The 19818-nt window shown below is 38.2% G+C and overlaps 1 protein-coding gene across 1 annotated transcript in view; it reads left to right on the top strand.

Annotated features, from left to right (window-relative positions):
• The first annotated feature begins 1528 nt into the window (after nucleotides 1-1528).
• Nucleotides 1529-19818, top strand: part of Glrb (glycine receptor beta) — an 85373-nt gene continuing 67083 nt past the window's right edge. Inside the window, exons 1-2 of the mRNA XM_051199203.1 lie at nucleotides 1529-1690; nucleotides 3082-3231. Coding sequence (XP_051055160.1) covers nucleotides 3110-3231 — 122 coding nt within the window. The 5' untranslated portion in view covers nucleotides 1529-1690; nucleotides 3082-3109. The remainder of the gene's footprint in view (nucleotides 1691-3081; nucleotides 3232-19818) is intronic.

The raw sequence follows: 19818 nt of genomic DNA, 5'->3' as shown, positions 1-19818 counted from the left end.
CCTGTGGTTTTCTGCAGCTGGCTTATACTATCTATAACACTGTGTGTGTGTGTGTGTGTGTGTGTGTGTGTGTGTGTGTGAGAGAGAGAGAGAGAGAGAGAGAGAGAGAGAGAGAGGTTGTGTATGTGCACATATATCAGAGTCAATGATAGGAAAACTGAACAAGTTGTGGAGAATTTTGAGCACGGATGCTCATATGTAAGAGCTAAGTCCAATTCATTACTTCTGACACTCTGCTATAGGAATAACAGCTTTTACTCCATTTCCAACTCATGTGGTTACATGAACACAAAGTTCTTATTCCTCATATGGCCTATCCTCCAAATGTCACATGATATAAAATCAGTCTGTATGATGCTTGGCCACATTTTGATACAATTTAAGATGTGCTGTTTCATTTACTGCAGCATTTACACAGGGCCACCCTGACTTAGCAAAGTAAATAATGATCACTGCTCTTGAGAAGCAGAGTGCTTTGTGAGGCCGAAGGAAGATGACTGTATGGAGGGAGTGTTCCTATCTCCACATGTACTGTGGGCCAACACATGTAGTAGTGGACTTAGCTGGACTTCCCCACACACAATGCTAGGCTATGCTCACTTGTGTTCAAATCAATAAGGTTTTTCTTAAGAATTACTAACAAGTGGGCATGGTGGCACAGGTTTTGAAGCCAGCCTGAGCCATATAGGGATTTGATGTCAGCCTGAGCCACATAGGGATTTGATGTCAGCCTGAGCCACATAGGGAGACTCTTGTTTTCACACACACACACACACACACACACACACACACCCTTCCCCCCAAAAAAACAAACCATATCTTTTCTCCAAGAGCCTACATCCCACACACAAAGCGGCCTCTTGTCTGTGGAAATGAAAGCTAGAGTAGTTTAGTACCAAAAGGTAGACCCTAATTGGCACAGTCATGCAAAAATCACTGTGCATTTCTGATAAATCCACTCTAAGAGCTGTAACCCCCAAGTAAATCCCGTAGCCACCTGAGCTTCAATTTTACCCTTTATAAAACTGGGAAGGATGAGCAATTGTCCAGGCACACTGAGGGCTCGCTGAGACAATGTGAGCCCAGAAGGGACCCTGTTATACACAATGTTAACTATGTAACCCGTGTTAAGGGCAGTGTTCCTTGAGTGCTATACTGATTCTTTAAACTAGATGAAGTCTGCATAGAAAGGTCAGGCTTCAGATATTAGAAATGTTCTGACACTTAGAAGCCAGCACAACAAGCAGAGGATGAAAACACTAGAATCTAGTCCAGTTTGGATCAGGAAGGCCAATTGCTGTCCTACCTAAGTAGCTAGTTTCACAAGCCAACCCTTGAGCCCTGTCACCCTGTTTTACCTCTTTTTCTCCCCTGGGGCCCCTGTGGTTCCATAAAAGGGGACAAGTCCGACAGGCTCCCTGCTAAGGTGCCCGGATAAGGGCCTCGACATCCTTCCCCGCCACCCACCCCTTGGTGCGGAGTCTGTTCCCTCGTGGCAGCGACCCGCTCCACCGCCCGCGGTCCCCGCAGATGTCCGCGGCGCGCCACGGCGCACGCTCGGGGGCGGAGCAGGCGCGTCAGGCTCGGCGGCAGCGGCGCGGGCGGCGGCGGGGACTCGCGGGACGCAGCTGCCTCTGCGCCCGCGACCAGCGCCGCCGTCACTTCGGCGGAGGGCTGCGGGGCGCCTACGGTAAGGCCTGGAGGCGAGGTCCCGGTGCCGCGGGCTCCCGATTTGCGCACTGCGGAGGGGTCGAGTGGGGCCCCGGGGCGGGCTCGAAAAAGATACGGACGCAGTCTGATGTTGGGGGGGGGGGACCAGGCGAGGGCCCACGATGGGGACACGCGGCGGCCAGGGCCCCGGGGAACTGCGGGGAGGCATCACCTGGCCCTGCATCGGCCACTCTGAAAAGCCACCGAGGGTTGGGGACAGGGGCTCGGGGAGCCTGGCTGTGGCGGCCAGCACTGCTACCAGAGGGCAGGGGGCTGTGAGCCAAGGGGACAGCTCTTCTGCGGTACTGGGACTCTTCCTTGGGGGTCCTGGTGAATGCTGGTGAAGAACCTAGTAACATGCCCTTTGGGCCTGACATGGAATGTAGAGGATACATAAGGGATAAATCTGGGGGAAGGGTTAAACACCAAAAAAAAAAAAAAAAAAAAAAAAAAAAAAAAAAGGTGGGGGGGCATTGTCAGTGCAGGTAGAGAGGGATAGGAATTGGGTGTTTGGGTCTCAGGTTGCAGAAAAAAATTTATGGTCTGAAAATGAAGCACACAGAAGTGGTTTTTAACTATTCTGCTGTCAGTAAATGCTTGATGGTTTGGAAGAATATTCTCTTCCGCCCATAGGCAGAGATATTAAAATCTAGTGGGGGAAGATTGTTTGAAGAGTATGAGCACACTTCCAGGTTTGTTTCATTACTAACACCCAGAATAATCTTTTTGATGAAGAGTGCTACACGAGTTCTTACATGAATGGGAAAACTAACAAGTCAACTTATATTAATGCATGGAATTTTGAGGGTAAAATGCAACATGCAGATTTAATAGTACAAGTAAAAGCAATGGACTTAGAATGTGAAACTCTTTATACTAATCTTCCTTTAGCTCTGTCAGTTGTTTAATACTTTGAATTAAATACTGTGGTTGCTTTTGAAAAGAAACATGCATTCGAAAGTCCACACAATGTACATTTTTTTAAAAATACATAAAATGTCTAGTCAAAGAAAATTATTTAAACAGTGTGTTAAATACCCTTACAGGTACCTGTCTGAACCTATTTTTGAATATTCTCCAATTTAATGCCAAATTTTAATTTCATATAACCCCGGAGTTAGAAAGTATACAATCTACAGTTTTATGTATGTAATTGAAATCTTGTTTTTCCCATATGTTTCTTTGAATTGAGTTTTACTGTGATATTCAAAAGATTTTACTTCTATGTCAAGGAAACTTAAATGGCCAATGGTGTAAGATTTGAAATACAAATGCATTTGCCTGTTGACTAGTGATGGGGAAGCCCCTTAAAGAGAAGCCGCAGTCCTGTCACATGCTTAAGTGTGATCATTTTTCTGTCTTCTCTTGTAGACCAAGCTGCTGGAACTCCATTTTCAAGATGAAGTTTTCATTGGCAATCTCCTTTTTTATTTTCATGTCCTTGTGGGTTGAAGAGGCTTGTTCTAAAGAAAAATCTTCCAAGAAAGGGAAGGGAAAAAAGAAGCAGTATCTGTGCCCATCGTACGTTCTTCACATCTTCATCTTATATCCTTCTGCAGAGCCAGGCTGCTTTTCATTAGAAAGCTAGACTGGCTACTAAAGTGCCCATCTTTTTACACCTAGTCACACAGCATTGTGTCCTGCTAGCAAAATGGCAGGGTAGACAGAGGTTTGGAATGTTATGGCAATTTCTTCCTGGTAGGGAAGGAGGCTTTGTTTATATACTATTACATACTGTTTACAAAAGTGAAACAAGTTGTTATAGCTTTCTGAGGCCAGATATGAAACTTTAATTGCATGTGAAGAGTCCATGTTTTAAGAAAACACTAGTTCAAAATGTAGATTTAAAAATATTCTGAAATGAAAACTCATTAAGCACCAGATACACTATGATCTTGAGGTCTGTTACATTTGTACGGTTACACCACAATGGAAGTAAATTTTCATGGTAGATAACATTTCTTTTCAGTATTTGTTTATAAAGGACTTAAAAGGAATGTAGCATATCCTTCCAAAGTGTGTGATAAAATAGAGAATTACTTGTAAAAACAAAATCCAGCTACATTCTCTCCAAAGTCAAGGTTTATCAGGTTAGGATCTTTTCTGGGAAGTATTAATATTACTGGTCAGTAAAAGATGGAAATATCCAACAGGTGAACACTATATAATGATTTTCATATATTAGAATGCATTTCTAGGTATTAATGCAACACATGTGGTTGTTTTGCTGTTATGGGTCACTTTCAGTTGATTGTTGAGATGTCATGCTGACCACAGACAGCATTTCATTCCAGCGCCATGACTTGCATGTGAACCATGTTTTATAGATGTCTGTAAGAAACTCAGAGTGTCTTTTAGGAAGAAAAATTTCGTAAATCAAGGATTTTAGATTTGATATATTGCAGCTGATACTTGTACAGATGTGAAAGACTGAAAGTCTGAAGTCAATGTCATGGAGAAAATGTCTAACATTAAGTTTCATGTCATAACAAGAGGCATCTCCTAATTTTACCATTGACATCTTACCTATTTAACAGTATTATGTCAGGGTCAAATTATGGGGTGTCCTATAGGGTAACCTTGAATTATATACATGCTTCTCTTTGGCCTCTGTATCTTTGGGAATCTGCTGAATGATAAAGGGGCAAGCTTAGGCCTATGGACCACTTGGTGAAATCAGGATTCCTCAGTTGTATCTTAATCAGGAAATTAGCCTTGGAGGGAGCTAGATCATGTTGGGACTTGTTCTTCCTATGTGAAAGACTAATTTCCAAATTCTAAATATTCTATGTAGATATAAGCTGGTATATGCCTGAAGTCATGGTAGCTGTGTGTAGTGGGGGTGGGAGGTCAGGCTATCGTGGACCATTCATGTTTTTTTCTGAGGAAGTGATGTGCTTTAGGTACCTACCTCCACATCAAGATCCTGCCATATTTCCTGCAAAAGTCAAACTGTTTAAAGTTCACAACAGTAAGTTCTGTTGCCACCATTTACCTTCGGTAGTATTTAGAGGACACATGTTCTTTTTTTTTTCACAACTACAATATTAAATTGCCCAACATACGTAGTCAATATATAAGGTGTCTATAGTTATTTAAGACAAATTGTTTTAGTTAGGCAAGACAGTAAAGTTTCTCTTGAAGAATGTGGATATTATCAGGCTTCAGAAGGTGCTATCTATGCCTGTTGAGTCCTTGTCACAATACTTCATGTGCCAGTGGAAAGTTGATCTTAGTTAATTTCTACCATAGCCTTAAATTTATTTTATTTTTATAATTTTGAGACTAAGTAACACTTTTCTGATGGTTGTACTAATCCAGTGAAACATCTAGCTCCTCAGTGTGTAAGTAGGGCAGAGATGATGACTCAGCAGGCAAAGGTGTGTTCATAAGGACCCGAGTTTGCTCTCTGAAACCCATGTGGTGGAAGGGAGAGAACCAATTTCCAAAGGTGTACCTTGACATACACATGTATGCTGTGACACACACACATACACACATGGTCATTAAAATAAATAAATAAATAAATAATTTGTTACAAGTAAATGTGCCCTGGTGAATTACAGTTGTATATTTTTGGAGTTGAATATTTTTCTTATAAATAAGTATCTTCTGGTAAAAGAATACAATTCTATAATCCCAGAAATTGACAGGAGAGTTGATAGTTCAAAGCCATCCTTTTTTACACAATGAGACCTAGCTTATAAAAACAAAACTAAAGTAAAATAAATAGAAAATCTGACTTAAAAACAAGAACTTAAAACAGCACAGGATGGAACCAGGCCCCCTGAACATGGGTGACAGTTAGGGGGCTTGGACAGTCTATGGAGTCCCTGGTAATGGAAAAGCATTTATACCTAATGTATGAATGGACATTGGGAGCACACTCCCCATAGAGGTATACTCCCTCAGCCTAGACACAAGGGAGAAGGTCTACGCCCTGCCCCAAATGATGTGACAGACTTTGATGATCCCACATAGAAGACCTCACCCTTTCTATGGAGCAGAAGAGGGGGGATAGGGGGGATCAGTGGGGAGCATGGGAAAATGGGAGGGAGAGGGAATTGAGATTAATATATAAAATATGATTGTTTCTAATTTAAATTTTTTTAAAAAGCTTTTTTAAAAAAAGAAAGTCAAATGTCATTTCCCTGTCTAGAAATTGTTCCATAATATGAAAGTTTTCTAAAATCTTGGGCTAGAATCTCAGCACCATAAAATAACAGTATTCAGTTATTTGTAGTTTAGAAATCTAAGCTGTTTATTTATTTTGTGTAAATTTGTTAGGTGTCTTGCTTAGCAGAGTTAGAGTAAGAAATCTTAGAAGTTGAAGATAGAAAATGAATATCTTGAGATTCTTGCCTGGTGAACTTTGGTTTATTTAAAAACGTTTAAGAGTGGCATTGATCAGCAATAGGAACATATATTCATAGCTAGCATGTTTGTAGTGAACAAGTGTTAAATATTTCTGCTTTTCCATTTGAACAATAGTTTTTCCCAGTGAGAATCCCATTAGGAGAATACACATGTTATAATACAGGAGAGGTGCTGGAGAGATGTCTCAATGTGATTTTTCTCTTCTGCCTGTGAGATTTCATCTAAACCCAACGAGCTGAAGTCACTCACTGTTACTTCTCAGGTCTTTATTTCTAGTTCAGAGCTGTGAATACCCTCTACATCATTTTACAAAGCTCAGCTCAAGAGTCTAAAACTTGCACTCACAACTCCTCCACACCATCACTCCCAATATAGTGTCCCTTTGCCAGCAGATGACTTCAACACCTCTTTTTTCATTCTAGGGTATCTCTTGACCTACTGTTTCTATCTCAGCTTCTCAAAGTCAGCAGTCATGAAGACTCAGCAGCTCCACTTGTCTATGCATGGAGAATCTTCACTTTCACTCCTTTATAGACATGGTTTGAGTAATTTTCCCTACAATGTGTATGTTCTCCCCCCCCCCGGCCATTGCTGCTCCACACTGACTCTAGAGTTTTTTGTTTGTTTGTTTTGTTTTGTTTTTTTCTTCCCCAGATCTTATGTCTAATTAGGTCATCCCAATACTGAGAAGTCTTGCAGGATCCTCATGGCTTTCTGGATATGGCTGGTATTTACACAGAAGACCATTATTGACTAGAGTCTGACATCTTCATCACTATCCTTCCTCTCCCTGAACCAAACAGTGTACATGGATCACCTGTAATTCACACCTGTTCTTTCCCATTGCTACCGGTGTGGTTCTCAATAGTTAAAGCACCAGAGCTCTCCCTGTGGTAGTTAAATTCTACCTTGCTGCTGCTGCTTCAGATTCATGGCAGTAAGCATCACTTATTCACTATTGATCCTCAGTCCGTCTGTCTAAATGCTTACAAATACTACTTCATATATCCTCTTCAGTCATTTTAAACTGACAGTTCCATAATGACATCAAACTCAACCCAAACCTAAAACTATAACCTCTATGGAGGAGGGTGTGTTTGTGCGCATGCTCATGATGTTGTGAAGTAAGCTAAGGGACTCATGTATGCTAGGCTGACACTGTGCTGTTGATAGGTATCCCATCATCTTTGCTCATTTGGACAATTTCGGTAATCACCTTCTCCATCTCCACAGCCCACTACTTGACTCCCATGTCCATGATTCTTCCTGGAGCTTATCCATTATATCTGTATGCTTCTTCAGTTCTTTGTAAACTTAGGAGAAAACAATGCCTCACTTGAACAACAGAATGCCTGGTGCAAAATATAGGTAAAGTGGAAATTCCTTTATTAAGTGTAGTGAGACCCAAATATCTTTGTCTGGTTCATATTAGCTCTGTTATGACTGGATTTTACATCATTTGATATGGTTTCAACATATGGACAACTGCATGTATTCACAATTATGTTAGTGAGTAGAACACATTCACCCTAGGTTATGTTTGAATATGGTACAATTTTGACTTCATGATACTCAACATTTTCCCAGTCATTAAAAAGAGACTTAAAGAAAAAAAGATATACAAACTAAGGTTTGTAACACTGGAAAATTTAATATGATATGGAATTGGTATCAAGTATAACCCTGAATTAAGGGACAAAGACTCAGAAAGAAGAGAATTGCATATTGAATACTACATACACAATCATGAATGGCAGGGTAAGTGAAGAGGGCCTATGTTGGAGGGGGATAGGAACCAGCAGTGGGAGGGTTGATAAGAACATGTACTGAGGTGAATATGAATAAAGCACAGTGTTAAACATATAAAACCTGTCATAATGAAACCCATTTATTTTTAATGATAACAACATCAAAATAAAAATAAAGCAATGGACAAAGCCTAATAAGATAAGGAAATGTGTTGCCCTCTGGTCCTCCTATTATTTGTGCTTGTATGGGTTAGAATATTTTGAAAATGTTTGATGATATCATCATCATGATACAAATGTAGATAGTGTTATACTTAACAGATATTTAAAGCAATGTTTACAGTCATTTCTACACTGTTCTACTTAATAGTTTCCAGGACAGAGAAAGGAGGTAGAAGCAATTAAGATCTTTCCATACTAGGAAGTGTTAGAGGAACTGAGATAATTGAAGGTTGTTTCCAAATGTTTGAAAAACTGTGAGGTAAATAAGAAACAAGACTTTTTTGATTTGGTATCAGCTAAAAGCCAGCCTAATGAATAGAAGCTATAGGGAGTGAGATTTTTGGCTCCCAGGTAAGAATTTTCTATTAGAGATCAAACGATATATAATTGACTGGTGAAGGGGTGGACAAGTTGTCATTGGAGCCATTCTGGCATGGAATAACTTGTTTGGCCGGCCTATGTTACAGGATTTGAAATTGGATATCTAGATAGACCATATGTTGTTGTTTAAAGCTGTTTCAACTTGTGAGATTTTATAACTGTAACCCTAACATTATATTTGATTATTTAATAGCAATAGGGAATGTGGTCTTCATTCTACATAATTAAATGTTGTCTTGGGACAGTTAGGTAGATCTGCCTTTAATTTTGGTGTATTGACTTGGGAAATTCATATATTTGGTAATGAGAATTTGAAGACCTCAATTAACATAATTTCTCTTTAAACCAGGCTTGGTGGTGCGTGCCTTTAATGGCAGTACTCAGAGGAGGAGGTAGGAGGTTCTCTGTGAGTTCAAGGCCAGCCAAATCTACATAGGGAATTCCAGTTCAGTCAGAAATACAGACAGGTACTGTCTCAAAAACACAAACTCAACAAACCAAATGAAACAAAAACAAAAACACTATCATTTCCCTCTGAAATTTCATAATCAGTTTTTGGTTGTTGTTTTAAAATCTCCTTTAAACATCAAAAAGTCTCTTTTGTGACATAATCCAGTTGGAAAAGATAAGTCAATCCACCATACCTCTCAGGCAAATACTACTGGATAACAAATAGAAATGATTGAAACTTCCATAGTAAGATGCTCATGACTAGAACAAGCTGAAATATACTTAATAATCCCAAGAATAACAAGAAAGCAATTTAAAAACACAGGAGGGCATTGTTGTCTGTCTCAATTTTGCTCATAGGAGACATGGTAATTCCTTTTCCCTGAGCTTGCCTGGGCACTGTCCTGGCTTGCATCGCTGGTTTTACCATAGCTGTTCTACTAGTGCTCATTCTTATGCTGAGGCCTCTGAATTTCAAGCATCTGGTAGAAATAGTAAGTGTAACTAATGTGTCTGTGAAGTGCATTAGAGAACTGTCTTGGACATGATGTGTGTGTCACAAAGAGGCAATCTGGTGGGTTTTTCAAATGCATCATTTGTTATCATACATAAAAAGTAGGGAACAACTCACAGCAAACAAATCTAACAACCTAGCTCTAAGTGACCTAACCAATATCTTGAGCAGAGTTTACTCACAGACAGTAGGGAGAGGCAGCAGGAATTGAGCTGAAAGTCAGTGCACAGCAAGCTACCATACACACAAGTCCACTGATTGGGGGAGGACAGTGGGTGGATGTTGTCTCTAGCTGATGCTTCATGAGAACTGTGTTCCTTAAGAGCACTGGGTGCTACCTGGTCAAGGCCTCAGTTGTCCAGGCAAGGTGCTGGGCATTTAGTGGTCACCAGGAGATCCTGGTGGGAGACATGATCACTGGAAGACCCTCATTGCTGGAGTACATGGCTGGCTCAGTTGTACTGAGTTTCTGTGTTTTGTTTCATTTTGTTTTTGATCCCAGAATCCACTGAGATGCTTGGAGCCTGGGTTTTTTGTGGAGCTTCTGAGTGTCACCTTTTCTTCTCAAACCTCTGCACATGATTGGTAAAGGCTACTCACTTCCAAGACATTGCTGGGTATACTTTGGTGCTCACTTCTGCTATCTGGAATCAGGATACTGAGCAGGAATTCCAGCATACTGTGAAACACCATTTTGTTTTCAGATTTTAGATCTAATGTTCACTACAAAATCTTTCTTTTCTTCCTTTCATTTAGCTCATACTATGTCTCCTTTCTGAGGAGATTCACAGGAAGCCTTTTGGGACTCAGTTAGCTCTCCTTGTATGAGCATACAATCATGTCAGCCTATGTTTACCCTATCATCCAATAAGTTTTCTCAAACACTTGAAACTCTTGTGGTAAAATTATGACCTAAGTAATTCAGGTTTTCTTCTGGTTATGTGTACACACTGGAAAGGAATGAGAGTTATTTCTATAAACTTGTTCATAAGCTAAATTATTATATATAAATATAAAGACACTTGATATATTTTTGAGAACTTTTGTCTCTTTCAATGTGTAATGCTAATGTGTATATATATATATATATATGAGAGTAAAATCACAATGAGTTCTGTTGTTCTGTTTAGGGAAATTAGCATGGTCATCATGAGTCACTAGTTTCTTTTATCTAGTTTTCGTTATCAGACTGGATGAATCTTTACTTGGTTCCAGTTTCTTGCTTCCTTTTAGAATTTTCAAGATGAAAATGTTGGCCAAAGAGGAGAGGCTGATGGAAAACAGTAATTTACAAAGTGGATACAAATGGAAATTGCCTGTGTTGTCATCATATACCTGGACCAGTTTTTTTTTTTTCCTAGTGTTTGGTTATGTATTTTCATACTATCTACTTTGCAATTTCTCTTTGACGGCATACTGTTATTTTGCAATCACTTGAATTAATGGTCTTGTCTTTCCAAATAATTCTCCTGTTTTTAAAATTGGCATCCCCATTATTCCAGTTAGTCAGGCATGAAAATGAAATGAAGCCTACATCTTTCCTTTGGAATAATCTCCTCTATCATCATGTTCAGGTTTCTTTTCAATGCCTCTCCTCTTCCTTTTCATTGCCAATAGGTATCTTGTGGTCTTTTCCAAGTTAGTCACATTACTGTTAGACATCTAAGCATACTGTTTTCAACTTCTTCTTGTTACTCTTACATTCAGTAACACACAAGATTTTGTTCTTGTCAAATAATCCAGCATATTTCCTTTAACACTAGATTTCAAGGGGCTCTTGGATTTATATTCCAGGCTTTGGTTGCAGCTACCATCTTGTTTTAGAAAGCTTGATCTACCCCCTTTCCCTAACTTTTCCTTGCTATTATTATTGTTGTTGTTATTATTATTTTATAATTACAAACATAACTTTACATACCTTAATTTTGCCAGTTCTTCATTTAGCTGATGAAATATTGCCTTGTCGTAACAGTTATAATTTTTAAATAGTTGGCAGTTTCAGTTGAGAGTGTGAGTTCTGTAAACTAGCAGCATTCTGTAGAAATGTGACTAGGTAATATCTTGGAAAATGATTGAAATTCAACATTTAGAAGGGGTAAAAAGTGTTCATCTTCTGATTTTATGTTACCTGTAATATTGTGCTAAATGCCTGTTGTCATCATTTTTAATAATTAAAATTATATGGAAGGTTGTTAAGACAGTTCCAACTGGGGTACTTGCTTGGTTATAAATGTCTGTTGTGTATTGTTAGATTAGTTTTATTGCAGTTTGTTTTCTTTGATGAATAGAAGAATAAGTAACTTCTAAGTGAGGTCTTTGCTTTATCAAATAAATTATATGTCTCTTGTGTAAGTCAAATTACAAAGACTAAGCAGAGAAATGCAGAAGACATATGTAAATTAAAGGATACTTTAGATGGGTCCAAAGGAAAAAAAAAAACCAATGGGACATTTTATTAGAATTTCTTTTTGTCACCACAGTGATTTTAAACTGGAAAAGGTACAAACAAAATCAAGCATCACTTGGACACTGACAATATTTAAATTAATTTTCATAAGCCTATGTTTAGGGCTGATATTGAACTCTTTTCCTCTCAGAATCTTTTGCCTTTCACATTTTATATTTTGACAGTTAATTAAATATTATGATGTCTTTTACTTTTTAGTACAATCATACTGTGTTAACAATGTGTGTTGCAAACAATTGAGAGGAAATAGCCATCTATAGTTTCAGAATATGAATATTTTAGAGCTTTATGCCTAAGAGCTCTTTTTTTTTTTTGCTTGATAGTACAGTAGACTCAAAGAGTAAGCAATTACGTTGATAAACCAGAGTTAATCTCTTTACACATCCATGGTTTAATGCTTTTTGAAGTTATATTGGTAAGATGAATTCACTTTGCACATCCCCTCAAAGACAATGGGCAAGACATTGGGTCATAACAAAAAGACCATGGCACACACTGAAGAACACTAAGTCAATAGATTTGACTTTTTCAGTTTTCTCATGTTTATAGAGGAAAATTTTAATCTTATTCAGTCACGCACACACCTGTTCACTTGACGCAACTTGGTCTCTTATATTATTCTTTATGATTCATTTGTAAACTTCTTACTCAGGGTTAATGAGTTTTTTTTTTTCATTTTTTGTTTATCAGCTTTGATATAATAAAACCTAAATAAATAAATAAATCCTACCCAAAATTCAGTTTCTTAATCAAGTTAGTTTTAACTGGCTCCAATTTTAGATTTGACTTATCAAAATGTAGGTGTTTCAAAGTAGAATATGCACGTGGGAGTTGAATTTTTAAGGTTATATTTTCACAAATTAAGGGAACTGACTTTCAGAAATGTGTCTTTTCTTTCTTTGCAGGTACAGGATTTCTTTAATGTGGCAAGGAATCGGGTATATTTATTTACATGAGTCTCTTTTGTTGTTATGCTGGTTCCTGAAGAAGCATTCTGTCCCTCTGCTATATTTTATGGAAATTTACACTCAGAATTCAGGGAGCAAGTAATCTAAGTGTTTGTACATATACATGGTCCTTCTGAGAAATAATGTACATGTGAAATGAAATTTTATATGGCTTTCATTTGGATAACAGTGAACTATAAAATGAATTGCTATTAGAACACATTGGATAACAAGTCATCAGCTGTTTGTTGAAGCCTCTTTGTTGTCTTGTCCTGTGCTGACTCATCTCATCTGCTGGTGGTGTGTTTGGGGATGTGCTGTGTGGTTCACAGGTCCTCCAGTGTCCTCTTTCAGCCTTCTCACTCTGTTTCTTGCTTTCTCCAGCATTCAGTCTTTCCTCCCACCTGGTTCAGTTCCAGCATGACATTTTAGTTTTTGTTAAAAAAGAAAGGAATCAAGCTCTTTGGTAGATGCTCCCAGTGTCTCTGCCATCTTCACCCTGAGGCTTTGTCTCATGCCATTCATTTTTTTTCTCTTCAGCTCCTGGCTTTGAAGAAAAAGGTCCTCCTTGGTGAGGGCACCCTGGAATCCACTTTCCCCGCTCTACCTTCATGTTATTTATCTCTTATTTCTTTTATCTTAACAGTTTAAAAACATGCAGAAGGGGCTCCTGCCTGGGGGAAAAAAAAAAAGGAATAATTTCAACTTTCATTAACATTTCCACCTACTAATTGCTATATTTCTGGAACTAAAATAACCTGACTTCTGAGCTTCACTTTGTTCTTTCCTCCTTTGTTAGGCTCCCTTTAGTTACCAAATCCACATATTATCTCAATAGGCAAAACACCCTTGGTCATTCATTAATTTGCATTCCTAACTCTACTTTTTGACACAGATATTATATTTTTCCTCTTAAATAATTCTAGTCATTTCCTTTACACCATTACTGCTTGGTAAGCACCATGCGCTATTCTCTGCACCCCAGCATAGCCCTGTGTCTACCTGCTTCATGGTTAGCTTCTAGAACTTCCACCTTCCAAGTCTTTCCCCCCTACCCTTTTGACTAGAACTCCTAAGTCACTTTTATGACTCCTTAACCATTGGCTTTTTCCTGATAGTCATCCTTCTTACTCATCAATATTTTATCCATGGCAATTTCTGATTGTGTGTGTGTGCATGCGTGTGCGTGCATGCATGCACAATCAGAATTATTGTATCTTTATATCTAAGTGTATTTATTTTGTGATATCTAAGTATTCATTTTCCATTTGGCACTGTACTATAGATGCATTGAGCAAAGCTCATACAGTATTTATATGAAGGCCTGGTTTTAATCCCTAGTACAACCACCAAACAAAAAATTAAATTTTGTATAAATGCAAGCATTAAATATTAACAAAATAACTTCTTGAAAATTTTATAATAAGGATAGTTGTAGTATCAGTGAAAAGGAGCATTTTGGTTTACATTTTTATGTGTTAGTTATTATGTGACTGATATCATGGAAGACATCTTATTTGTTATCTGCCATGCATATTTGCATTGGGTTCACAATGATAGATTAATTTGGCTGAAGTATGTGCAGAAGGGTTGACCACATGCAGACATGACATTGGGAAAGGGAAGAGTGCTTAAAGAACTTTTCCCAAGTGTGGGTGTTCTTTAATGTTGTGCCAAAGTTAATAAATGATGGTTCCTTAAGTTTTTATGTGAAACCTCAGATCAGATTGGTGAACATTTTGTTCTGTTTCATTACATTTCATTGGTCGGGCATGCACACTGAATAGACTCTTTTGTTCATAAATGATTTTATAACAACACACAGAACAGCTAGAAGATTCTCAGTTCCCAACTTTGGAAGTCTTCCAGAGGTTGATTATGTCATTACATAGCATCAGAAGGTACTATCATTTAGTGTCACTCTCTGTGTTACTGGAACAAGTATATAAATATTGGGAATCATTTGTTGGACCTAGTGCTTTTCTGAGATTATGATTCATATTTGAAATTTTATTTTTGTCATTAGCAACAAATACAGCCATTTTTGGTCAAAGTTATATGATCTTTCTATTTACTTTTCTTAAAATAAATCCCAAATATTCACATCTGGAGTGCCACAGCTTTTTTTGTTGTGTTAATGAATGGTCTTCCAAGAAGAATAGGAATCTAATTTAGTCATTAAGTCAAAGCATCCAAGTGTTTTTATTCCTGAAACAGTTATGTTTCTCTTAGTTTATTTTTAGAAACATTTCTTAGGAACGCTAACTTTTAAAAATTTGCCTCAGTTACTGTCATGTTGGTGATGTTTGCTATGTTCTGAAGGTTTGTGGTGTTATTTGTAATTTGTGTAGGTTTATATATTGATGGTGTGTGATATGTTTTGATTTCATGGGGATTGGTGGTGTGTGGTATTATCTTTTGGTATATGATTATATGTTGGTAGTGTGTAGTCTATTTTCATGGTGTATGGTATGTTTTGATGATATGCGGTATTATGTATTAGTTGTGTGGATTTATGTATTGGTGGTACCTATTGGTGACGTGTAGTGTTATGTATTGGTAATGTGTGTCATGTTGTGGTGGTATGTGGTGTTATATATTGGTGGTGTACAGTGTTGTTTGTTGGTGTAATGGGGGTTTATGTATTGATGTAGTGTAGTGCTATGATTTGGTGATATGTAATGTTATGTTTTGATAGTGTGTGGTCCAGTATATTGCTAATGTGTGGCCTTAGGTTTTGCTAGGGTGTGGTGGTGAAGAATGCATTGACATTACATGTAAATGTTTCTTGATTTGTTCTAATACACAAGCAGTTTTATCCACCATTGCTTCAGCACTGTGAGCACCATTGTCAATATTCAACAAAGTAAATAATGTATTACTGGATTTATGAAAATAGTTTTGATTGTGGTGTGGCCAATTTGAAAATAGATAAGCCAGGCTTTGAGAACTGTTATTCTAGTGGGCAGGCGTCTGTGATGTTTGGAATAGATACAGCTGTTCACTTCTGCTGTGGTCAGCCTTTCCCTCCTCTAGCTTTGCTCTGCAATGCCAGCATTTTGTGCTGGGGTATACTACTCAGCTCCACTCTACTGTGGTAGATTCTGCTCCTTCTTAAAATTTGCCCTGCTTCCCTTTGTGTGTCCCACCCCTTCTCATCTTACTACTTTCAACCAAAAGTCAGATCTTCTTCAGAGTCTCTAGCTTATAACCTACACAAAAGTCAATACTAAAGATACAGTGCAAACAATTTCAGTTCCTAAGTAAAACTGGTTGAGTTAGTTCTGAAGAGAACAGATAACATGGAACTCAAGTGATAAAAGTCCATTTCCATTTTGGTTTATGTACTCTTACTGGCCAGATTTATAAAATAGGGCTTAATGATTTTCCAAGGGTTATTGGAGTAAAACATTTCCCACAATTTTTTATATGAAATAAATTAGCATCTCCTCCAGAGATGGGAACAGGATTCTTCATCATTGCTGTGCAGGTATTGTTTGTTTTAATTACTGGTTTCCTTTGAAAGTCTTCAACGAACTTCAAAGTTCCCTGATCATCAGCTTGAACCCCAATATCTGTCTCTGGGTCATTTATTAATTTGTGCTACAGAGTACACAATTTTACAAATTTCCTTCCCCCAGATATATGTTCTTTTATGTGAGAACCAGGTACAATAGGCTGGAGGGGTGGCTCCACACTTCAGAGCATTTGCTGATCTTTCAGAGGATCCAGGTTTGTTTCTCAGCCTCCACATTGGGTATCCTATCACCACCTGTTACTCTGATTCTAGGGTATCAAGTATTTTATTTTGGTTTCTGTAGGCATTTGGACCATGTGCCTCACACTCCCACACAAAGACACACTCATATATGCATTTTCTTTAGTGGGCTTTGCATCAATGGGTACCCATATTAACTCATAGCTGTGATGAATAGATTTATGTATAGACATGGTGGGGTTTTTTGGAGCTTCCTATAGAATGAGAAATTTTTGTATAAAATACTGGTCCGAACAACAACAAAAAAAACTTTATTAAAAGGTCATTAAATTTTAATATGTATTGTTTATCTAAATGTTGGTTCATTTGAACATTCTTAAATTCTTGATTTAAAATTTCTGCCAACTGTGTTTATTAATCTTGAACTTCATGTCCTCATGTAATGTCCTGCTAGGATCCAGCATGCAAGAATGTTTGCTAGTTATTTGATATTATAGAACACTTTAGTTGTGACTGCTGCTAGGACATGCCTTCCCAGAAGTTAGTTTCTAGAGGCTTGATATCCAGTGTGGTGATTTGAGATGATGATATTTTAAGAGCTGTTGACTGATGGAAGGTGATTGGGTCCTGGTGTCCTCTAGGAAGTAAGTCAGACAAGTTTTGTAGGGTGAGTTAGCTTTCAGGACAGCAAGTTGCTAGAAGCAAGACTGCCGTGCTTGGCTTCCCTTGTGATGAGTCCTGCTTCTTGACATGTTTGGCATTCTGCTCTTGAACCACAAAACCTAAGAGACAAATGATCTTCTTTTCTTTACAGAGTACTCAGATTCAGCTATGTTCATAGTAAGAAACTGCATTAATGCAATTACTTATGTTTTATTTTAATTAAACATTAGTATTTATATTAACATAAATTATGTATTTAACATAAAGGAACTTTTGTATTTTTTGTTAGAAATGCCATGAAGGACAGTGAAAAGTTATACAAAAATGTTTTTGAAAATTGTATCAAAAAAAAATAAAATAAAATGGGATTGTTAGTTGTGGCTAAAGCCCTAAGGACCAGGAACAAAACAATAGCTCTCAGACCCTGCAGAGCAATGGTAAAAATCAGGCCTCTTCTGTAAGCAGTGAGGACAAGGAAAGGAAGCCTGGCTTGGTGGTTTTCACTCATAATCTCCTTTCTGGGCTTTGTTAGGGCTGAAGAGACCAGGGAGACATTGTTCATGTTAGCCCTGGGTGTCATTTTTTGCTTCTCTGCACTATGACCATGGAATTGTCAGGAAAGTGCATTCCCTTTGTATGTCACTATGAGAGGGACATAGAGGAAGAACTGCACCTGCTCCTGGTGTTTTGGTGGCTCCTGGTAAATTGATATCAATCCTTGCTGGGACTAAGGAGCAGCTGTGGCTGAGGATTGGGGGCTCTGGGAATTGGGGTGTGGTGTGAGGACCGGGAAGGATTTCTGCTGGGAAAGAAAATACTGAAATTTATGCTTGCTCAGATGTGGATTATATGACAGAGAAGAGAGCAGAGAGATCTGGGAAGCATACAGAGGGCAACTTTAGAGAAGGAAACAAGAGCAATAGCCGAGCCTGAAGTATAGTGAAAGCCCTTTCTTGGAAGATGGTGCAGAAGAGTTGCTCTGATGTAGGGTCATCTTGGGCTGTACAGTGGTATCTGTACAGTGGTATCCACTAGAAAACAAACAAACAAATAAATAGAACTTTCAAAGCCAGGATCTGAGAAGTCCACAAGAAAGTATAGTAAGTCATGATGGGAGATGTCATTCTGTAAATATGTTTATCTTATTGGTTAATGAATAAAGCACTGTTGGCCAATAGGAAAGCAAGATAGGCAGGGCTAGGAGACAAGGAGGAGAGAGGAAGTAGTTAGGAGGAGTCAGCATGGAAAGACTGGAGAGAGCAGAACGCCAGCCCCTCTCTCCGGTAAAATGAGACCATGTGGAAATTCTTAGATTAATAGAAATGGGTTAATGTTTAAGGCAGAGCTAGCCAATAAGAAACTAGTAACTGGTCAACAGAATTATATCTAATACAGCATCTCTGTGTGGTATTTGGGGCTGGCATGGCGGTGGGACCAGACCAATGGAAAAAAAACTACTCGTAACAAAGTCAGAAGCCAGCAAACCTAACCATGACAGAGCTAATGCTCTCCACATTGTCTATGTCTCAGGACCTGGCTGGGCTGGGGAAGCAGAAGGTTTGGAGTTTTTCACCAAGTATCTAGTTTTGTTACTACTAGACATGTTACATATACAATGACAGTTTTGAGTGGTTAGACAGTGCCAGAAGGCAGGTTTCATCCTTGGAAGGTAAATGAAAATATTTGAAAAATGTGCTTGGAAATACTTTAGACAAAAATCAGTTATGGTAGGTGTGGGGAGGCAGAGTTTCTTTTCAATGAGTCCTCATGCTTTTGACTTATTCAATCTAAGTGACATTGTTTAATTTTTTAATTTCTAAAATTTTATTTTTATGTATATTGTTGTTTTGCCTTCATGTCTTTGTGAGGATGTTGAATTACGGGAACTTGAGTTATAGGCAGTTGTGAGCTGACATGTGGGGTGCTGGAAATTGATGCTGGGTTATCTGGAAAAGCAGCCAGTGCTCTTAACCACTGAGCCATCTCTGAAGCCCATAACATTGATTTCTAAGTAATAATTCATAGAGACAGAAAAGGCTTTCTTTTTCTATATTGAAAAGAGAGAGGTAATTCAGTATTCAGAATAATATCTGTATTTGCTTCCCTGTCCTGTAATGTGATTGTACATCATTGTTACCATAAGCCTGCAGGGGTATAATGAAGATAGTAAGTCAAAAGAAATAGTTTTCTTGTCTCTGGTAGTAAGTTATTTGTACACAGGATCTTACATAAGGGAAAGTGACAAAGTCATGGTAACAGAACCAGGTTAGGTGTTAGAAGTAGCCTTGGGCTTCTCTACTGGGTTTCTGAACAGGAACAAAAGCCCCTTTATCTAAATGATTTGTGGTGTCCCTGGAGTGACTTCCTCAAAGAGCTTTGAAGTTTAAATTATTTATTTCTCAATTTCCCTGCTTTAGTTCTTTTAAAATTTGGCTTGTAGTGATAAAGAAAATATTTTCTTTCAAAACGCAGTCCCATCAATTTTTAGAGAATAGTGGAATTAGAGTGAGGATCTGGAGCAAAGAAGATATGTGAATATTTATCATGTATTTATATAATAAAGGAAATGCTGAGCATATTTGCTCAAATAAATCACATGTCCGTGGCTTTCTTGTAGTTGA

This window comes from Phodopus roborovskii, unplaced genomic scaffold (genome assembly GCF_943737965.1).
Source record: "Phodopus roborovskii unplaced genomic scaffold, PHOROB, whole genome shotgun sequence".
Classification (NCBI taxonomy): domain Eukaryota; kingdom Metazoa; phylum Chordata; class Mammalia; order Rodentia; family Cricetidae; genus Phodopus; species Phodopus roborovskii.
Note: the sequence above shows the minus strand (reverse complement) of the source record. Positions and strands in the feature narration are given on the sequence as shown.